This window comes from Copadichromis virginalis, linkage group LG23 (assembly GCF_057382275.1).
Source record: "Copadichromis virginalis isolate Kocher_CV1m ecotype Utaka linkage group LG23, C_Virginalis_male_GT1.1, whole genome shotgun sequence".
NCBI classification, from domain to species: domain Eukaryota; kingdom Metazoa; phylum Chordata; class Actinopteri; order Cichliformes; family Cichlidae; genus Copadichromis; species Copadichromis virginalis.
The window spans coordinates 36,689,752-36,708,369 of NC_140639.1; the positions used below are offsets into that span (position 1 = coordinate 36,689,752).

An 18,618-nucleotide genomic window follows, 5' to 3' on the forward strand; every position below is an offset into this window, starting at 1 on the left:
TATGTCACATATTGACAGTGGCTCACCGATGCCAATGACATAATTACCCAGCTACATTTCCGAAAGAATGCAAAAGCATTGACATATATTTTTCCTTCCTACAATAGCCCGACGGGCAGGGAAGAGATAGATTTTGGTAGCCCGACTGGAAAAATCGCTAGCCCCAGGACGTCGGGCTAGCGATTTTGCGAGCCCTGTATCTGATTGAGGAATCACTCATCTTTGGAAAAGAGAGTTTATTACAGAGAAATGGCTCTTTCCAAAATAAAAGCTATACTATACGCTTCTTCTGGGCTATATTCTCAGCAGCATATTAAACATATCAGGTCCCCATGAGGAGAATCCTGTGCTAACAGCTGTCTAAATGACTCGGCTAAAGTTAGTAGCATGCTTGCTTGTTTTTGTCTGCTTCCACTTGTCTTTGCACTAGGATGATGTCGGCGTAAATGTGCAGTCATATTCGTTGTGTTCCCACTAGTGCTTTCAGGTTAATCTCGTTGAAATGACCTTAACGCCACAACACGGCAAATCTCCGTTAACGAGCTACCGCCGATCGCCCCGTGCATGGGGCTAGACGGCCGACACGTTAACGAGCTAACTGCGCTAACACACTAGCTCCCACCCATGTAATTGAGCATTGCATGGCACATCCAACATACTGTTTTACTTTAGTCCATGACGCGCTTACCTTCAGGGTCATATGTCACATGAAAACCAAAATAATTCCAAACGCCAGATCTGAATGAGGGTGGGGGAGGTTCAATTTGCCATGTTGCAAGGAGAGCTTAACTTCTGTCTCGCTAGCTTGCCCTGCACTCTTCCTTCTGACTATGCTGTCTGTGTTGAGCGCTCAGTGGATCTGCGCTCGACAGTGCAGCCTAGGCGGAGTAGTCGAACGCAGATTCACTGAGCGCTCAACACAGACAGCATCGTCAGACGGAAAGTTGATAAAATAAATTACAAATTTTGTATTGTTCGATACATATGCGTATCGAACCGAAAGCACTGTATCGAACGGTTCAATATCGATACGAATATCGTTGCACCCCTAATATATATATATATAATTCTCTTGATGGTTTTCTGTTATGTTATATTCATAGTTCTTGCCGTTGCTTTCGGTCACCTTGCCTTTCTTTTTTTCATAATTTCCATCTAGTCAGTCGCGCCTCAGTGTCGAGTCTGCGCCTCAGTGTCTGTCTTGTATTTCCTGTTTTACGTTGACAGTCTTGTGTCTTCTGTGAGTGTATCTAGTTTTGCGTTCTTCCTTTCTTCTCTTGTCAGATTTGGTTTAGCTGTGTCCCCTTTTGGTTACTCCCTTCCTCGTTACCATCTGGATATATAGTGAGTGTTTTCCTTTGTTCCCTGTTGGATCGTCTGTGTATCCTCCCCGGTGTATTTCCCCCGTGTCTCCAGGTTTTCAGGTTTCTTGTTCCAAGTTTTCAGGTTTCATGTAGTGTTTAGTCTTCCCAGTTTAGGTTTTGTTAGCTTTGTGTAGTCGTTCTTTGCTTTTGTTTATTGTTCAGTTTCACCATAATAAAGGCTTGCGTTCTGTTCAACATCCATCTTTGTCTTCGGTGTCTGCATTTGCATCTGCCAGCTCAGACCGTGACACAGACCAAACTTCACTGTGAATGTTACCTAGGAGTATGCATTGCTAGGCTACATAGATAATAGTCTTCTCTGCCTTGCTCATTTGTCACCCCTGATTTGCAGCAACTATGGAGGACCAGAGATAAAGAAAAGGCAGTTTCACCAACATTGAAATAGAAAATGAATACAGCTGCTTAGTCAGCACAAGAATAAATTGACTGCCAAGTAGTCCAGGTTGATAATAAATGAGAAGCAGTCCAGTAAAATAAATAGCTGAGCCCATAAGTAAGTAAACCACCTCAGTTCATTTCTTTTTGCTTGTTTTGTAGCAGTGGAACCCTTCAGTCTCAGCCAATCACTATTGGCAGCTACAGTGGGGCAAAAAAGTATTTAGTCAGCCACTGATTGTGCAAGTTCCCCCACCTAAAATGATGACAGAGGTCAGTAATTTGCACCAGAGGTACACTTCAACTGTGAGAGACAGAATGTGAAAAAATCCATGAATTCACATGGTAGGATTTGTAAAGAATTTATTCATAAATTAGGGTGGAAAATAAGTATTTGGTCAATAACAAAAATACAACTCAATACTTTGTAACATAACCTTTGTTAGCAATAACAGAGGTCAAACGTTTACTATAGGTCTTTACCAGGTTTGCACACACAGTAGCTGGTATTTTGGCCCATTCCTCCATGCAGATCTTCTCGAGAGCAGTGATGTTTTGGGGCTGTCGCCGAGCAACACGGACTTTCAACTCCCGCCACAGATTTTCTATGGGGTTGAGGTCTGGAGACTGGCTAGGCCACTCCAGGACTTTCAAATGCTTCTTACGGAGCCACTCCTTTGTTGCCCGGGCGGTGTGTTTTGGATCATTGTCATGTTGGAAGACCCAGCCTCGTTTCATCTTCAAAGTTCTCACTGATGGAAGGAGGTTTTGGCTCAAAATCTCACGATACATGGCCCCATTCATTCTGTCCTTAACACGGATCAGTCGTCCTGTCCCCTTGGCAGAAAAACAGCCCCATAGCATGATGTTTCCACCCCCATGCTTCACAGTAGGTATGGTGTTCTTGGGATGCAACTCAGTATTCTTCTTCCTCCAAACATGACGAGTTGAGTTTATACCAAAAAGTTCTACTTTGGTTTCATCTGACCACATGACATTCTCCCAATCCTCTGCTGTATCATCCATGTGCTCTCTGGCAAACTTCAGACGGGCCTGGACATGCACTGGCTTCAGCAGCGGAACACGTCTGGCACTGCGGGATTTGATTCCCTGCCGTTGTAGTGTGTTACTGATGATGACCTTTGTTACTTTGGTCCCAGCTCTCTGCAGGTCATTCACCAGGTCCCCCCGTGTGGTTCTGGGATCTTTGCTCACCGTTCTCATGATCATTTTGACCCCACGGGATGAGATCTTGCGTGGAGCCCCAGATCGAGGGAGATTATCAGTGGTCTTGTATGTCTTCCATTTTCTGATGATTGCTCCCACAGTTGATTTTTTCACACCAAGCTGCTTGCCTATTGTAGATTCACTCTTCCCAGTCTGGTGCAGGTCTACAATACTTTTCCTGATGTCCTTCGAAAGCTCTTTGGTCTTGGCCATGGCGGAGTTTGGAGTCTGACTGTTTGAGGCTGTGGACAGGTGTCTTTTATACAGATGATGAGTTCAAACAGGTGCCATTCATACAGGTAACGAGTGGGGGACAGAAAAGCTTCTTACAGAAGACGTTACAGGTCTGTGAGGGCAAGAGACTTTCCTTGTTTGAGGTGACCAAATACTTATTTTCCACCCTAATTTACGAATAAATTCTTTACAAATCCTACCATGTGGATTCATGGATTTTTTTTTCACATTCTGTCTCTCACAGTTGAAGTGTACCTCTGGTGCAAATTACTGACCTCTGTCATCATTTTAAGTGGGGGAACTTGCACAATCGGTGGCTGACTAAATACTTTTTTGCCCCACTGTATCTGTAAGAGTCATATATTTGTGCAAATGATTAGGTATCCATGGTAATATATTTTCCTCGATATTTCCTAATAGAGTATTTTCAGGGAGATTTCTTAGTGTAAAACTATATTTAAAGAATGACTGCTTTGGACTGATTCAAGGAATAAAAGCAGAATGATCTCTGAATAAACAAACAATAAATGAAAAGGATTTTGATGGAATAAGAAGTGAAGAAGAAGAAGAAGAAGAAGAGAGAATAAAAAGATGATTGAGCTTTTTGCCAAAGCTTCATTACTCATAAAATAAGCACCCATGTGCTCTCATCAATATTTAAAAAAGCAAACAAACTTGTATGTGCTGATGCCTTATACTCTATCCTTTCATGATTACCTTTTCAACATTTTTTACTAATAAAAGTCAGTGTTACTAGAACTATAGGGCAACAGCCTTCCATTTGCCATTTCTATTTCCCAAGTAAATGAAATTGCAAGTCCAAAATAATTCTTTTGGCCAATTTTCAGAATGCTTTTCTTTCTCAAAACACCATACATTCATTTTTCATTGCCTCTAAAGTTGAGGTTTAGAGGAAATTACAGTATGTCTCTAACTATTTAGGATATATAATCGGTTGAGTTTCCAAAATGCTTTGGTTTGTCCCTGTACTCCACTAATAAAAACTACAAAGCCCAAATTCAATTTTATTTTATTTATACAGCACCAAATCACAACAACAATCACCTCAAGGCGCTTCATATTGTAAGGTAGACCCTACAATAATACATACAGAGAAAAACCCAACAATCATATGATCCCCTATGAGCAAGCACTTTGGCGACAGTGGGAAGGAAAAACTCCCTTTTAACAGGAAGAAATCTCCGGCAGAACCAGGCTCAGGGAGGGGTGGGGCCATCTGCTGTGACCGGTTGGGGTGAGAGAAGAAAGACATGATAAAGACATGCTGTGGAAGAGAGACAGAGATTAATAACAAGTATGATTCAGTGCAGAGAGGTCTATTAACACATGCTGAGTAAGAAAGGTGACTGAAGAAGAAATACTCAATGCATCATGGGAATCCCCCAGCTGCCTACACCTATTGCAGCATAACTAAGGGAGGATTCAGAGTCACCTGATCCAGCCCTAACTATATGCTTTAGCAAAAAGGCAAGTTTTAAGCCTAATCTTAAAAGTAGAGATCAGAGATGAGCAGTAACGCGTTACAAGTAACGCGTTACTGTAATCTGATTACTTTTTTCAAGTAACAAGTAAAGTAAGGGATTACTATTGCAAAAACGGTAATTAGATTACTGTTACTTTCCCGTAGGAACGCTGCGTTACTGTGTTACTAAAACCGTGATTTTTTGCGAGAATGTCTCACAACAGTGACGTAAGCGAGTGCGCCGTTAGTGACAACAGCTGTGTGCAGATCAACAATGGATCACATATCGATTGTGGGAGAGAGTATGAGCGTGCAGCGTTTAAGCGTGGAAGTACTGACCTTACTTTGAGTTTGATTCCATAAAAAGTGACAAAAACATTAGCGTCCATCGTGCGTGGGAAGAAAACTTCTTTTTACAGCGAAAAAAACCCCTAAACTTCCAAGCAAGCACCGAGTGCGCAACGACGTAATGGGAAACTCACAGAGAAAGTCGCGGATTCTTCAACTGACCGCGGCACACCTGTACCAGGGTAAACCTCCGCCTACCGCAGTCCTGCTTTACAGGTGAAAATAGAGCAACAGCACCGCTGAGTCTTTGACTTTATTTATTTTCTGCTGTGTTTTACTTGCATCTATTTGAAAGAGTGAGTGTAAACACAAAAAAATATTTTATTTTATGTGCTGGAATGTGCAGAAGATAGGTTTAAATGTTAAACTAATTTATTCAAGTCAGAGAATGTTGCATATAATTAAATTTTTTGCTTGATGCATAAAGTTAAAAGATTAAAACTGATAAAACAAGTTAAAAAAGAGACTTTTCCATTTGATTACATTTTGTATGATGGATTATGTAGAAAAAGTAGAATTGGGCTGAAAGATCTATCGCTTTATCACCTATTCAGGTTGTAAATCGTGTTTTTAAAAAGTAACTAAGTAACTAAGTAATTAATTACTTTTGAAAATAAGTAATCAGTAGGGTAACGGGATTACTTTTTTGGGGAAGTAATCAGTAATTAGTTACTGATTACTTTTTTCAAGTAACTTGACCAACACTGGTAGAGATAGTGTTTGTCTCCTGAATTCAAACTAGAAGCTGGTTCCACAGAAGAGAGGCCTGAAAACTGAAGGCTCTGCCTCCCGTTCTACTTTTAAAAATACTCTAGAAATAACAACTAATCCTACAGTGTGAGAGCGAAGTGCTCTGATGAGGTGATATGGTACTATAAGGTCATTAAGATAAGATGGGGCCTGATTATTTAAGACCTTGTCTTATTTAAGAATTTGTCTCCCTATTTATCTCTGCACTGCGTCCAGCTCCTGTTTCCTTTGGATTACTCTCTTTAACACCTGTTCATGTTGGATTTTTCTATTATATAAAAAGCGCTCTGTTCAACTTGAATTACATTTTGGTGAAGATAGAAGTGAACATAGAAGTGATCTTCACCATGTTTTGGGACATGGTCCCAAAACTACCATGTCATCCTTGGTCAGTTCAGGTTGTTTCACTGAATCTTTTTGCTCACAAGGCTCAAGACATTTCAATGATGCTTGTTGCTAGCAACAGGAGATGCAGTAGTCCTCCGTATTCATTATTACATCTGTTTTGTGATATGTACTAGAACCCATGGCAACAAAACAGATCCAGAGCATAATGTTACAACCACTGGGACAGCTGGGACATTTTTCTTAGCTCTGAAGACCTCACCTTTGCTCCTCCAAATACTCTTGCTCTTGTTGTTGTGGCCAGATAGCTTAATCTTTGTATCATGTGAACATAAAATTTTTCTCCAAAAGGCATTTGGCTTTTTCATGTTGGCGGCTGCAAATTTCAGTCAAGCTTGAAGGTTTTGGAGCAGGGGCTACTTTCTTGCTCGGCACACTCACAGTCCGTGATTATGTCAGACTTGTGTCACTGTGAACAGTGAAGCTGGTGTTCCAGCAGTATCCAGCTCATGGAAGGCTTGAGCCTTGGTGGTTCCTGGGTTGTTTTTAACCAATTTCTTCTCATCAGAAGTTGACCATTTGGTTTTTCTTTCAGACCTCGGCAAAGTTGTGACAAATCAAGATAACTTGTACTTAATGTAGAGTTGTTTGAAGTGATGACTGCAGTTGTTTAGAAATAGTTCCAAACTACACTATATTGCTAAAAGTATTTGCTTGTCTGCCTTCACATCCATATGAACTTGAGTGACATCCCAGCTATAACACCTTCAACTCTACTGGGAAGGTTTTCCACAAGGTTTAGGAATGTGTTTCTGGGAATTTTGGGCCATTCTTCCAAAAGTGCATCTGTGAGGTCAGAAAGGTATTGAATGAGAAAGCCTGGCATACAGTCTTCACTCTAATTCATGCCATTGGTGTTCTTTTTCTAGGCAAGTTCTCGCACACCAAACTCATTCATCCATGTTTTTATGGATCTTGCTTTGTGCACTGGTGGGCGATCATGTTGTAGCTAGTGGGGTGAGTTGCTTTACACCACAGCATCCGATGCTTTGCATTGTGCTTGGTGATGCAAGGCTTGGGTGCAATTGCTAGGCCATGGAAACCCATTCCATGAAGCTTTTTACACACGGTACTTGAGCTAATCTGAAAAAAAAATTGTAGAACCTTCAGCACCACATAAAAAGACTTAAATAACTGCATGTATAGTCAAAGAAATTATTAAAAGTCTAAAATGCCCATAATGAGTGTAAGCAAGCTTTTAACCACAACTGTATGCATGACTGTTGGATTGGATAGTTTTAAGTAGGTGTATTTGATTAACATCAGCACCTGAGAGTATATAATTCATGTGAGAAGGATAAATAGAAGTACAAAACAAAGTAATCCACATGTCCAAATAAAGTTTTTATGTTTTGTGACTGCTACTATTATCATCCAACATTCTTTGTCTGGAAATAAGTTGGTTGTATCAGTAAACTGCGTGAGCTGTTTTTGCCATTCAATATTACCTTTTGCTAACCACAAATTAACACTGACACTGGTGTTAATGATCATCACAGTTAATAACTGTGATCCCAAGCACCCAATACTGCTTTAGAAGGGTAAGATAATTTGGGAAAGAGTGTATTCAGATGCTAATGTAATTTTATGTCGCATAGCATCATGAAACGATACAGCCATCCTTCAGTTTATTCTGAGAGGAAGTTAAGTGTCAGGATTTCGTGAGATGAATCGCTAAAGTGGGATATCTGTTATTGTGAGCATAAAGTCGTTCTGGAGGATTATGAAACCGACAGAGCTTCCTCAAGGTGAAAAGAAACCGACGTGGATGGGAGAGGGAGGAGAGGGAAGAAGGGTGAGCGAGGTCGTGGCAAGGGGATGAATATGATGATGTAGTGACTTTGTCTGGGTGGGAGGGAGGAGGCTGTGGAACTTGAGGTAGACCGATTGCAGTAGAAGCTGCCAATTAGGTGGAGTTGAGCTCTGATGTGATAAATATTGCACCGCACCAAAAATAATGATATGCAGAGAAGGTAAAGGTTCATGGTTGATGTGAGGAAAGAAACAAGATGGTGTGGGAAACGTGAAACCAGACCAAAAAAATAATAAAAAAGGCGAGAGTGGGAGGCAGTGAGACATATAAAGATGGATCAAGTGCCCACTGAAGTAGAGGAAAGAGTGATTGAGTGGATGGAGAGTGTGGAGGTGTGGAAAAGCAGTCATGATGAGATGGATTCTACTGGACCGTGAGATTGATGGCTCTGCTTAAGAAAGAGAGAAAAGAGATAGGGGAGGGTGGAGAGGGTGAGGGGAAATAAGAAAAAAGTCCCGATGAAAAGAACCATCAGGCCCCACAAGACATTCCAAAATCTTGGCTTGATAAAAGAATAAGCTGCTCTTATCGTAGGACTTCCATCTTAAAACAGAGCGCAAGAAGCATCTCTAATAGGATCTGTAGCACTTTCTCTGGTTCGTCATGAGTTATGCACAACACAAAAATGTGTTTCCTCAGAATAAAAACAGAAGAAGGCTGTTTCGATATCGTAAGAGATTACACCTGGATCAAATAAGTCTGTTTGTGAAGGATTATGTTTTTATCTGGTTTTCTTTGAATGAATTCTGGCATCCAAATAAATATTCCATGTTATATTCATCCTTATAGCCCATGTCAGCGTGCCCAATTACAGCGTGTATTCTTAAAAGAGTTCCACAACATCCAACTAACGAAGCTCATTACAGGGCAAAATTAAGCTGCTAAGTTGGTGGTGACATTAAGGTGTGGAAAGGGTAGCTGGGGAGGGAATGGTGAATACAACCATGGCAATGAGGTTACATTTTTACCGTGAGCTCATTACACCTTCTCTGCCTTAATATCACCGTCTCCTCCTGCTCCGCCGTGACTGCTCTGATTCGTCAGTCTGTGTCTAGTTCACTGGGATGAGAGGGAGATAAACTGTTTGCAAACAGAAGATAGTCAAAGTCGAGGCAAAGTAGGGTAGTGTTTCGTGGGATATTCACTTTTTTCAGCTCCCGGCGCCTCTCGTCAGAGGCAGCAATGGAATGATGTGCTGTGGCACGTTTCTGCTTGCACAGTCGCTGAGTTGATGTTATAGGCTATAATGAATAGAGAATAAAAAATTGCTGCTAAATAAGTCACACATCTGGCCTTTTCAAAAATGTAAGACACAGGATGCTAGATGTCTCACCTTGTCTCACTCCTGCTGCTGTTTCATTATGTGGTTCTGATTTATGTCTGTTTTTCTCATCTTTTTTTAGATGCTGTCAGAAAGAGTTGAAAGTCGTCCTGTGAGCTGCGATGGAACACAGTAAGGGCATGGACATGATGAGAAATCTCTGCCATTCTGCTTTTCAATCACAATAGCAGCACTAGACTACAGAGAAGTCTTGAAATTAATGTCAGCTGTGTTGCGGAGGCAGCCTCCCGCTGCGCTGCAAGCTCTAACAACCCATGGAGGCGTGGCTTCAACATTTCCAACCCTGTTCCCACTGGTAATACCAGCCAAGTGAACAGAGATGCCTTCTAAGGTTTCCTGCTTATACTTGCTGACAGTGGTATGCTGGGCCAGCGCTTTGTGGTACCTGAGTGTTTCCCGCCCCTCTACTTCCTACGTGGGCCAGGTGAACATCCCAATACGCAATACACTCAAGGTGAACAAGAACTCCACATTCAGCAACATCCGCACGCGCTCTGTCAACCCACACGACTTCGGCTACCTCATCAACGAGGACAAGAAGTGTGAGTCAGAGCCCCCGTTCCTTGTCATCCTCATCAGCACCACTCACAAGGAATTCGATGCCCGTCAAGCCATCAGAGAGACATGGGGGGATGAGAGCACGTTTCAGGATGTGCGCGTGGTCACGCTCTTCCTGTTAGGCCGAAGCACTGATGTTGTCCTCAACCAGATGGTGGAGCAGGAGAGTCAGATCTTTCATGACATTATAGTGGAGGATTTTATTGACTCATACCACAACCTGACGCTCAAGACTCTTATGGGCATGCGCTGGGTGGCCACCTTCTGCTCTAAAGCTCAATATGTCCTCAAGACAGACAGTGACATCTTTGTCAACATGGAGAACCTCATCTTTAGCCTCCTGAAGCCTACCACAAAGCCCCGAAGGAGGTACTTCACTGGTTATGTCATCAACGGTGGGCCAATCAGAGACATGCGCAGCAAGTGGTACATGCCCAGGGATCTGTACCCAGAGAGCAAGTACCCCCCGTTCTGCTCTGGCACCGGCTACGTTTTTTCAGCAGACGTGGCTGAACTCATCTACAAAACCTCCTTACACACCAGGCTGCTGCACTTGGAGGACGTGTACGTTGGTGTGTGCCTCCGGAGGTTAGGAATTCACCCTTTCCAGAACAGTGGTTTCAACCACTGGAAGATGGCCTACAGCCTCTGTCGCTACCGCAGGGTGGTCACCGTCCACCAGATCTCCCCTGAGGAGATGCACCGCATCTGGAACGACATGACCAGCAAGAAACACCTGAAATGTTAGCAGGACTGTTGGCACCAGTACAGAGTCAGCGTGGCGTTGAATCTCCTCTTACCACTTGTTTCTCTGTTACTGGTTGTATTGGCTAATACTGAATATCAACAATGAAGCTGTCAGTTCTTTAACCATGAAGCTCTACAGTGCGAGGCCAAAGCAAACCCCTCTGTATTATCCTGCCTGCTGTCACTCCAAGTTGTTTGAGTGCTCATACATTAGGCACAAACTTGGGAAAATGCTTTCCAGAAATGTGTGAAACAATCAGGTGGTTGGCTGTGATTGTCAGAGTGATTTTTATAAGACATTGCAAATCAGGAAGCTGAGGGGTTTGTGTTAAACTCCTCATTTACATGAGACTCAAACTGTCCCAAAATTGCCAACTGCAGATGGAATAAATGCCGACATGCTTGTCTGGACCCGGACGCTCTCTTCTTGGGTTCATCACAGGCTCTAATTATGAATGTTCCTCTTGTATTTTCAGCTGTTGTGCACTTCTGAATAAGGTGTTAACATTTGGATGTACTGTCTGGCACTGCAGCAGCCACGTCATCGTGAGGACCTCGATGAGTTTACAGTGTGATGACTCATTTAGATCATATTGCTCTCCCTCTAGCAAAGCAGATTAGGGGAATTAATGATCAGAGTGTGTAGTGCTCTTTACAGAATTAGACATATTTTCTTACAAGAGACCAACAGATCTTATTGTACAATGAGGAAAGATAAAGCAACTATACAGAGAGAAGATATGGGCTGCTTGCATTCCCAAGTGAATGTAACTTCTGTTGATGTGTAATGTGCAGTTATTTGTCTCTGGCAGTACTGGCAGGAGGCTGCAGATCATTCTATTTTCTATTACTTGAACATGAAGGAGAGCAGATGTACTATAGGAGCAGCAGAAGTGTATATTGAGAACAAATATTGCATTTTTGATTGCTTTCTTCTTTTCCATTACTTGAGATTAAATAAAGGCTTTTATAAGACTCCATGTTGCATTTATTAAGGCAAATAATATGAAAGTTTATATTCTTCAGATTTATACACATAACCTGGTAGTTAATATGCCTGTGAGCTTGTAAGGGATCTTCTTTGGTCTCTGAAGGAAAACACTGTGGAAGCTGCAGAAGTGAAAGCCTTTCATTAGTTGTGCAGCAGCTGTGCTCCAGTCGAAGCAGATCCCAGCTCCCAACTGATGGGCGCAAGCTGAAATCTCGGCATGGTTCTGGAAACGACCTGCTGTTCTTTTCCATGCAGGTGAGTAGGCAGGCAGACCCTTGCAACTTGTAATTAAATAAGATGTCTAATTAGCAACTGACTGGTTTTTTTTTTGTTTGTTTTTTTGTCTGAATCAGAGGAATTACTGCGGTAGATTTATGTGTCCAAATGAACTGATCCGAAAACACTTTCTTAGTTTTCACTGTCTCTCGTTTATTCACACTGGGGAACTTAAATGTTTTTATCTTGGGGTGTGTGATCAAGTAAGCAGGTGAAACCACGCACTGCAAATTCAGTTTAATTGTAAATTCTGTTTTGTTAAAGACAGTGAAAGAAAAAAAAATTCAGGTGAATAGACAAATGTTTATTAGTTTTCCTGGCATGTTTTACTTTGACTTATTGCACACTCACATTATAAAGGCTTAAAGTGCAAACTCACTGACTAAATGTGAAGGAAAGTTTATGCAACTCCCTCCCTCTGAATGAATCTTGGCTGTTAGATAACATGGGGGGAGGTGACCTCCTTCCTCTGAAGAAATTTACAAATGCACACAAACAGTAGCTTTGACTCCAAAGATATTGAAAATTTACGCATATGAAAAACAATCTTTCAATTATGAGGCTGTGGGCTGGCAAAGAGACCAAAAAGGATGAGGTTCAGGGGAAAAGAAAATGTAGCATGAGGTGAACCAGCAGAATCCTGGGCAAATGTCTCAGTAAAGTGGGAAATTGGGGTTCAGCAAGGGTTGAAAATTAAAAGTTGCTTTAAAATTGGTAACTGTCAGCAAGTGGTCACAGATCAGATCCCTGTTTTTGAAGCAACCATTTAAAAGGCAACAAGGCAGTGAACAGTAATTTTGGTTGTGCCATGGTCTCAAACCAATATTCCCTATTTTGACTGTAGCATAAATTACATACTGTCCTTCAGATCAGTGTTTCCCAACCTTTTGGAGCCACGGCACATATTTCACATTAGAAAAATCACACAGCACACCACCAAACAAAAATGTCATAAAAAGCATATTGATCATTTTTCCCCACGCCGCTGCGCCTGTTTTTGTATGTTTTTGGCTCCAAAAGACCAGTATATCTTTTTTGCTTTCTTCTGACCACTACTCATGCTAGGGACTTCATCTGGGTTAGAGTTTTTTCCAGGACCCGGGTCAGATTGACTATTTTTTCATTTCAAATATTTATTTATTGCTATTAAGCGCTGCGTTGTCTCACTATTATGTCATTTCTTCTTAGTCTTCTGTTTTTCTGGCAGTTGGCACCTTTTTATTTAGAGCAGGTAGTTGTAGTGCCCTCTTGTGCAAGAGAATGTAATTGTTCTCCCCGTCACTCACGCCAGTCGCTTACAGCACTAATCAGGTGGAACCAGATAATCTTCCATGGCTCACCTGATCATTTTTCACGGCACACACGCCGCAGCACAATGGTTGGGAAACACTGGTTTAGACAATATGTAATTTATGCTACAATAAATACTGTAAAGTAATAATACTGTAAAGTTATGTCTTACATAATCACATATGTCAAAATCAGTTTTTAACTGATGCTAAAACATTAAAGAAACGATATTAAAAATCAGTGCAGGAGGGCGAGCTGCTATCAGTCGTATCGCAACGTCTGACGTAAATCAACATATCTTTACATTGTTTGGAGAGAGTGAGTGAGACATGATCCTGATACACTTTGCTTAATAGGTACTATGTGGGAAACGCTACAGACAAGTCACCAAGTGATTCTGACTCCAGAGTTAAACTATTAGCAAACCAAAGCTACCAATTATGTTTGATGACTTTATGCCAATGCCATAAGATTAAAACAGTAGGATTATAGTACATGTTATGTTTTATTAATTTCACCTATCAATGAGGATTGCATCCACCAACAAAAAATGTTTTCAAGAGTTTTGCTTTAAATGTATATGTATTTGAATTTCAGCTTTTATGTTTCACAAAACATAAAAAATCACAAATTAGCTTTAAAAATAGTCGTTTCCAGATATTTTGAAGGAAAGCACAGGTCAGACGTTTGGAGATCAGTCTAACCTTGACACAAAAACAATCCTGGAGAGCGAGTTTACACAATTTTGTGCCCTTTTTTTTTCTGTGCAGTGCAACAGTTGCTAGCAGGATACTGCTTAGCAAAGGCAGTTGAAAACAAACAGTCAGCATTTCCCTCCTGCTACACCAAAAACCTTTCTCTGTATTTTTGCAAAAGTTTTTAACTCAACGGCAAAACACGACAGAAGGCATCGTCAATCCTTTGACTTCTCCGTCTCTCTCCCTCACTTATTTGATTTCATTCTCATTATGAAAGACATGATATGGGCAGTGTTACCAGCTCTCAGGCTTCTGGCCTATGACACATGACTCACACCCAAAATAAATCTCACACCAGATAATGGGAAGAATCAATGGCACTGCTTTATTTCAATTTCTTTAGTCTTACCATCAGCTTTGGTGTATCTGCTGGTACGCAAACACTAGAGAACTGAAAACAGTGTTTGATTTGCCTGAGGCGCACAACCTCTCAGTGAGAGACGATTAATGAGTTTCTCTGCTGAGCCTTGTCCCCATTTGACCAAACATTAACAGGGACTGAACCTGTTTTTGTTGTTTCCAGCTGTTTGAGTTTATTAAATCCCTGAAGCTTGTTAGGATCCATAGAGTATGTCTCCAAAGCAAGAAAATTGCAAACATCTTTACATATATTTACACTTTCACCTCAAGACTTTGTAAAGTAAAAAAAAACAAACCTGACTCCACACGAAAGCTTGCAACCCTGATATAAGGTAGAAATTAGAAGGACTTGGGAACCTTTCATTACACCTACAGTAACATGAAGATTCATGCCTATAGTGATTGCTATAAGTGCATCATTTTGCCTAGAGTTGAAACATGTTGAATTCTAAAAAAATGAGCTATGTCTATGGTCTCAACACCTTTAATCAAAAGCAAGATGAAAATGTCCAAAAATATACATTTGGGGTAGCCGAAGGGACATATTCATTCTGAACTATGTGAAATCCATGTTAGCTTTTGATTTAGGCCACAAAATGCTGAAACTTCAACGCAGTGGGCCATGGCTCCTCTCTGGGATTAGCAGGTTATTGTAACAGTCACAGTGATTGTGGTATCTGGTGGATGTAATTGCACTTGTGTTTTGTGACGTGTGGACATACTTATTTGACTGTTTAAAGCGTTAATGTTAAGAGACACTGGAGACCTTCATAAGTTACATGCAGCCTATTGTCCTCCAACATGGAATTATTAGGTTACAAGGTATTTATTTCATATTATAGAGAAGTAAAGCCTTAATTATACTGCTTGCATGGGCGAAAAGCTATGCTTTGTGCATGTCTAAAGCTGACATTTATCTTATTTATCTGGGCAGCCTGCACACTCAGATCAATTCGAATCTCACTAACAACATCAAGGCCATGGTAAGACGCGTGGGGGTACTCTTTGATTCTGGATTCAGTCTTCACATCAGTAAACTCTCCTCTTTTCACCATCTAAAAATACCAAGATTTAACCAGATTTGTGTTGCTTCTCAATTCTCTGTCTCATCACGACTGGATTACAACACAGGACTTTTATTAGTCAGAAATTACTCAGCGGGCTTCAGCTAATTGTTGGAGCAGGGAATCACATTACAGCACCAGTACACTGCTTACAAATTTGTTTTAGGACTGATTTTATGGATTACATTTAAGGCTTTTTGTGGCCAGACTCCAAACTATATTTCAGAGGTGCTCTGCCCTGTCAGCCAGTCACAGCCTGACAGACGGGAACTGCTGTCTCTTCATGGGCCCTTACAGTTATTATATTTGACATTACTATTATTAATTTTTTTACTGTATGTTTTTGTTTGTTTGCTTTTTCCATTTGCATAACCCTAATTTAAAAATGAACATCATTAAGGTATTATTAATAACCCATAGAGAGAGGCTCCTTTTTTAGCTCCTATTCCAAGATTGGTTCTGGCACAAGACGAAGCCAGTGAAAACTGATTACAAATGTGAGGAATGCAGCAACAGCAATACAAGACCGTAAAGGACCATGCTGATTGCATGTGCTTCACACAATACAGTTTTTCAATTCAGTTCAATTCAATTTTATTTATATAGCGCCAAATCACAACAAGAGCTGGTAGATTTATATTGTAAAGCAGATACAGAGAAAATCCCAACAATCATATGATCCCCTATGAGCAAGCACTTTGGCGACAGTGGGAAGGAAAAACTCCCTTTTAACAGGAAGAAACCTCTGGCAGAACCAGGCTCAGGGAGGGGCGGGGCCATCTGCTGCAACTGGTTGGGGTGGGAGATGGAAAACAGGATAAAGACATGCTGTGGAAGAGAGACAGAGATTAATAACAGATGTGATTCAATGCAGAGAGGTGTGTTAATACATAGTGAGTGAGAAAGGTGACTGGAAAGTAAAAACTCAATGCATCATGGGAATCCCCGGCAGCCTACGTCTATTGCAGCATAACTAAGGGAGGATTCAGAGTCACCTGGTCCAGCCCTAACTATATGCTTATAGGTCTGATTATTTAAGACCTTGTATGTGAGAAGCAGGATTTTGAATTCAACAAGAAGCCAATACAGGAGAAATATGCTCTCTCTTTCTAGTCCCTGTCAGGACTCTTGCTGCAGAATTTTGGATTAGCTGAAGGCTTTTCAGCGAGTTTTTTGGACTTCCTGATAATAACGAATTGCAGTAGTCCAGCCTGGAAGTAATAAATGCATGAACTAGTTTTTCAGCATCACTCTGAGACAGGATATTTCTAACTTTAGAGATGTTGCGCAAATGAAAGAAAACAGTCTTACATATTTGTTTAATATGTGCATTGAAGGACATATCCTGGTCAAAAATGACTCCAAGGTTCCTCACAGGGTTACTGGAGGCCAAGGTAATGCCATCCAGAGTAGGTATCTGGTTAGATACCATATTTCTAAGATTTCCAGGGCCAAGTACAATAACCTCAGTTTTATCTGAATTAAGAAGCAGAAAGTTAGCGGCCATCCAGGTCTTTATGTCTTTAAGACATTCCTGCAGTTTAACTAATTGGTGTCTGTTATCTGGCTTCATGGACAGATAGAGCTGGGTGTCATCTGCATAGCAGTGAAAATGTATGCTATGTCTTCTATTGATACTGCCTAAGGGAAGCATGTATAATGTAAACAGAATTGGTCCTAGCACTGAACTAAAGTTTTGTTGGTATAGAAGATTTATGTGGCAAGTGAGCCAGTTGCCCGCTGGTTATCAAGCCTGAACCCTTCAGTTGAATGATGTCACCATCTTAGGTCATTAAAACCAGCCATTATGACAGAAGGACACTCTACATTGAATAGCAGTTTGCCACTTAAAAGGTAAGCCAACCCTGTGGAACAGCCATTGATAGAAAAGGATAAACATAGGAACAGAGATGTCACCCACTTGTTTGTAAAGTCATGCTTCGGAGCCTTGAGATTAACTTTTGTACCAATCATGGTGTCTTGAAACTGGATGTGATGAGAGGAACTATGAAACCTCATTCAATCGTCAATTACAAGTCCGTAGCCAATAAGCCAAGTATGAAAAATGTCCACTTGTATAGGACCAGAAGTCGTTTTGCAACTACATATATTGCCCCCTAGTGGCCATGGAAAAAAATCCAGGTTTGAAGGACGTACACCATAGTTGATAATAGTCACATAATAGTCACACCCAGCTTTATCATCCGTCTGGACATGAATCAGTTCAAAATAAAGTTTATGTTGTATTTGATAAGAATGCATGTCAGTGACTGAGCCTGTAAATTCACCAGGAAGTGTTTACTGAGGTCACAGACTGGGCCTTACTTTGGTAATGGCTTCACTTGCCAGACCTGGAGCTTTACTGTACGTTCAGTGCCTGTGCCACATGTAGCATAGTCTGAACGTTAGAGGATGATGTAACAACCAAGTTTTTTCTTCCGCATCTTCTGCAATTTGATGTTTTGTCCTTTGTCTGTAGTCATTAATTTTATTTGCTCCTTCATGCACTATTAACCCAAAGGTTAGACATTCTAATAATGCCTATATGTTGCTGATGATGCCTCTACAGGCCCACACTTTTCAGCCGTGATAAGGTAATGATCTTAAAAAATCAATCAGAAATAAGACTTTTTAAATTTTTCCTTTCAGTTATGATAATCAAGCAGTTAAACAACAATTTTCCCATTTTCCATTTGCCTGACCAATAAATAAATAAATAAAAAGCTGAAATATTGATCTGTTCATTCATTTTCTTCGCTTGCAGCTTCAGCACAGAGCATTTTTGCAGTGTGTGTGTGCGTCAGTAACACACACACAGTCGGTGTCAGTGAGTGAGGATAAATCAGCATCAGGCAGCATCACTGTAATTAGATGCCTACAGGTGTGGGTGACTATTGGGTTTGTGAACTCCTTGTTTCAGGCATTCTCATCATCATCCGAGGGAAGTGCAGTGCTCCTGTGGGATTCAGTGCCAGAGAAATGAAAAATGTCTTCTGTTCTGCACTTGCAAAGTCAAACATGAAAATGTGGGAAGCACTAGTGGTGTGGCTCTTTCCTCAGACAGTTTCACTGGTGATCCTTGTGGGAGCTTGTAGGCAGAAAACACACCAATGCTGTTATCATTTCTTCATAATAAAAGTATTCCCGGTTGGTGTCTTTGCATCAAATGCTTCTTTTGATCACTTTCTAGAACAGTTTTCCAAACTAAAACA

General features: G+C 41.0%; 1 protein-coding gene across 3 annotated transcripts in view; it reads left to right on the forward strand.

Annotated features, from left to right (window-relative positions):
* LOC146681507 (beta-1,3-galactosyltransferase 1-like) overlaps positions 1-11,642 on the forward strand; it is a 195,368-nt gene extending 183,726 nt beyond the window's left edge. For all 3 annotated transcript variants that reach the window (XM_085449308.1, XM_085449309.1, XM_085449311.1), the window contains one exon: positions 9,424-11,642. In XM_085449308.1, coding sequence (XP_085305434.1) covers positions 9,682-10,668 — 987 coding nt within the window. In that variant the 5' untranslated portion in view covers positions 9,424-9,681 and the 3' untranslated portion in view covers positions 10,669-11,642. The remainder of the gene's footprint in view (positions 1-9,423) is intronic.
* The last annotated feature ends 6,976 nt before the right edge of the window (positions 11,643-18,618 follow it).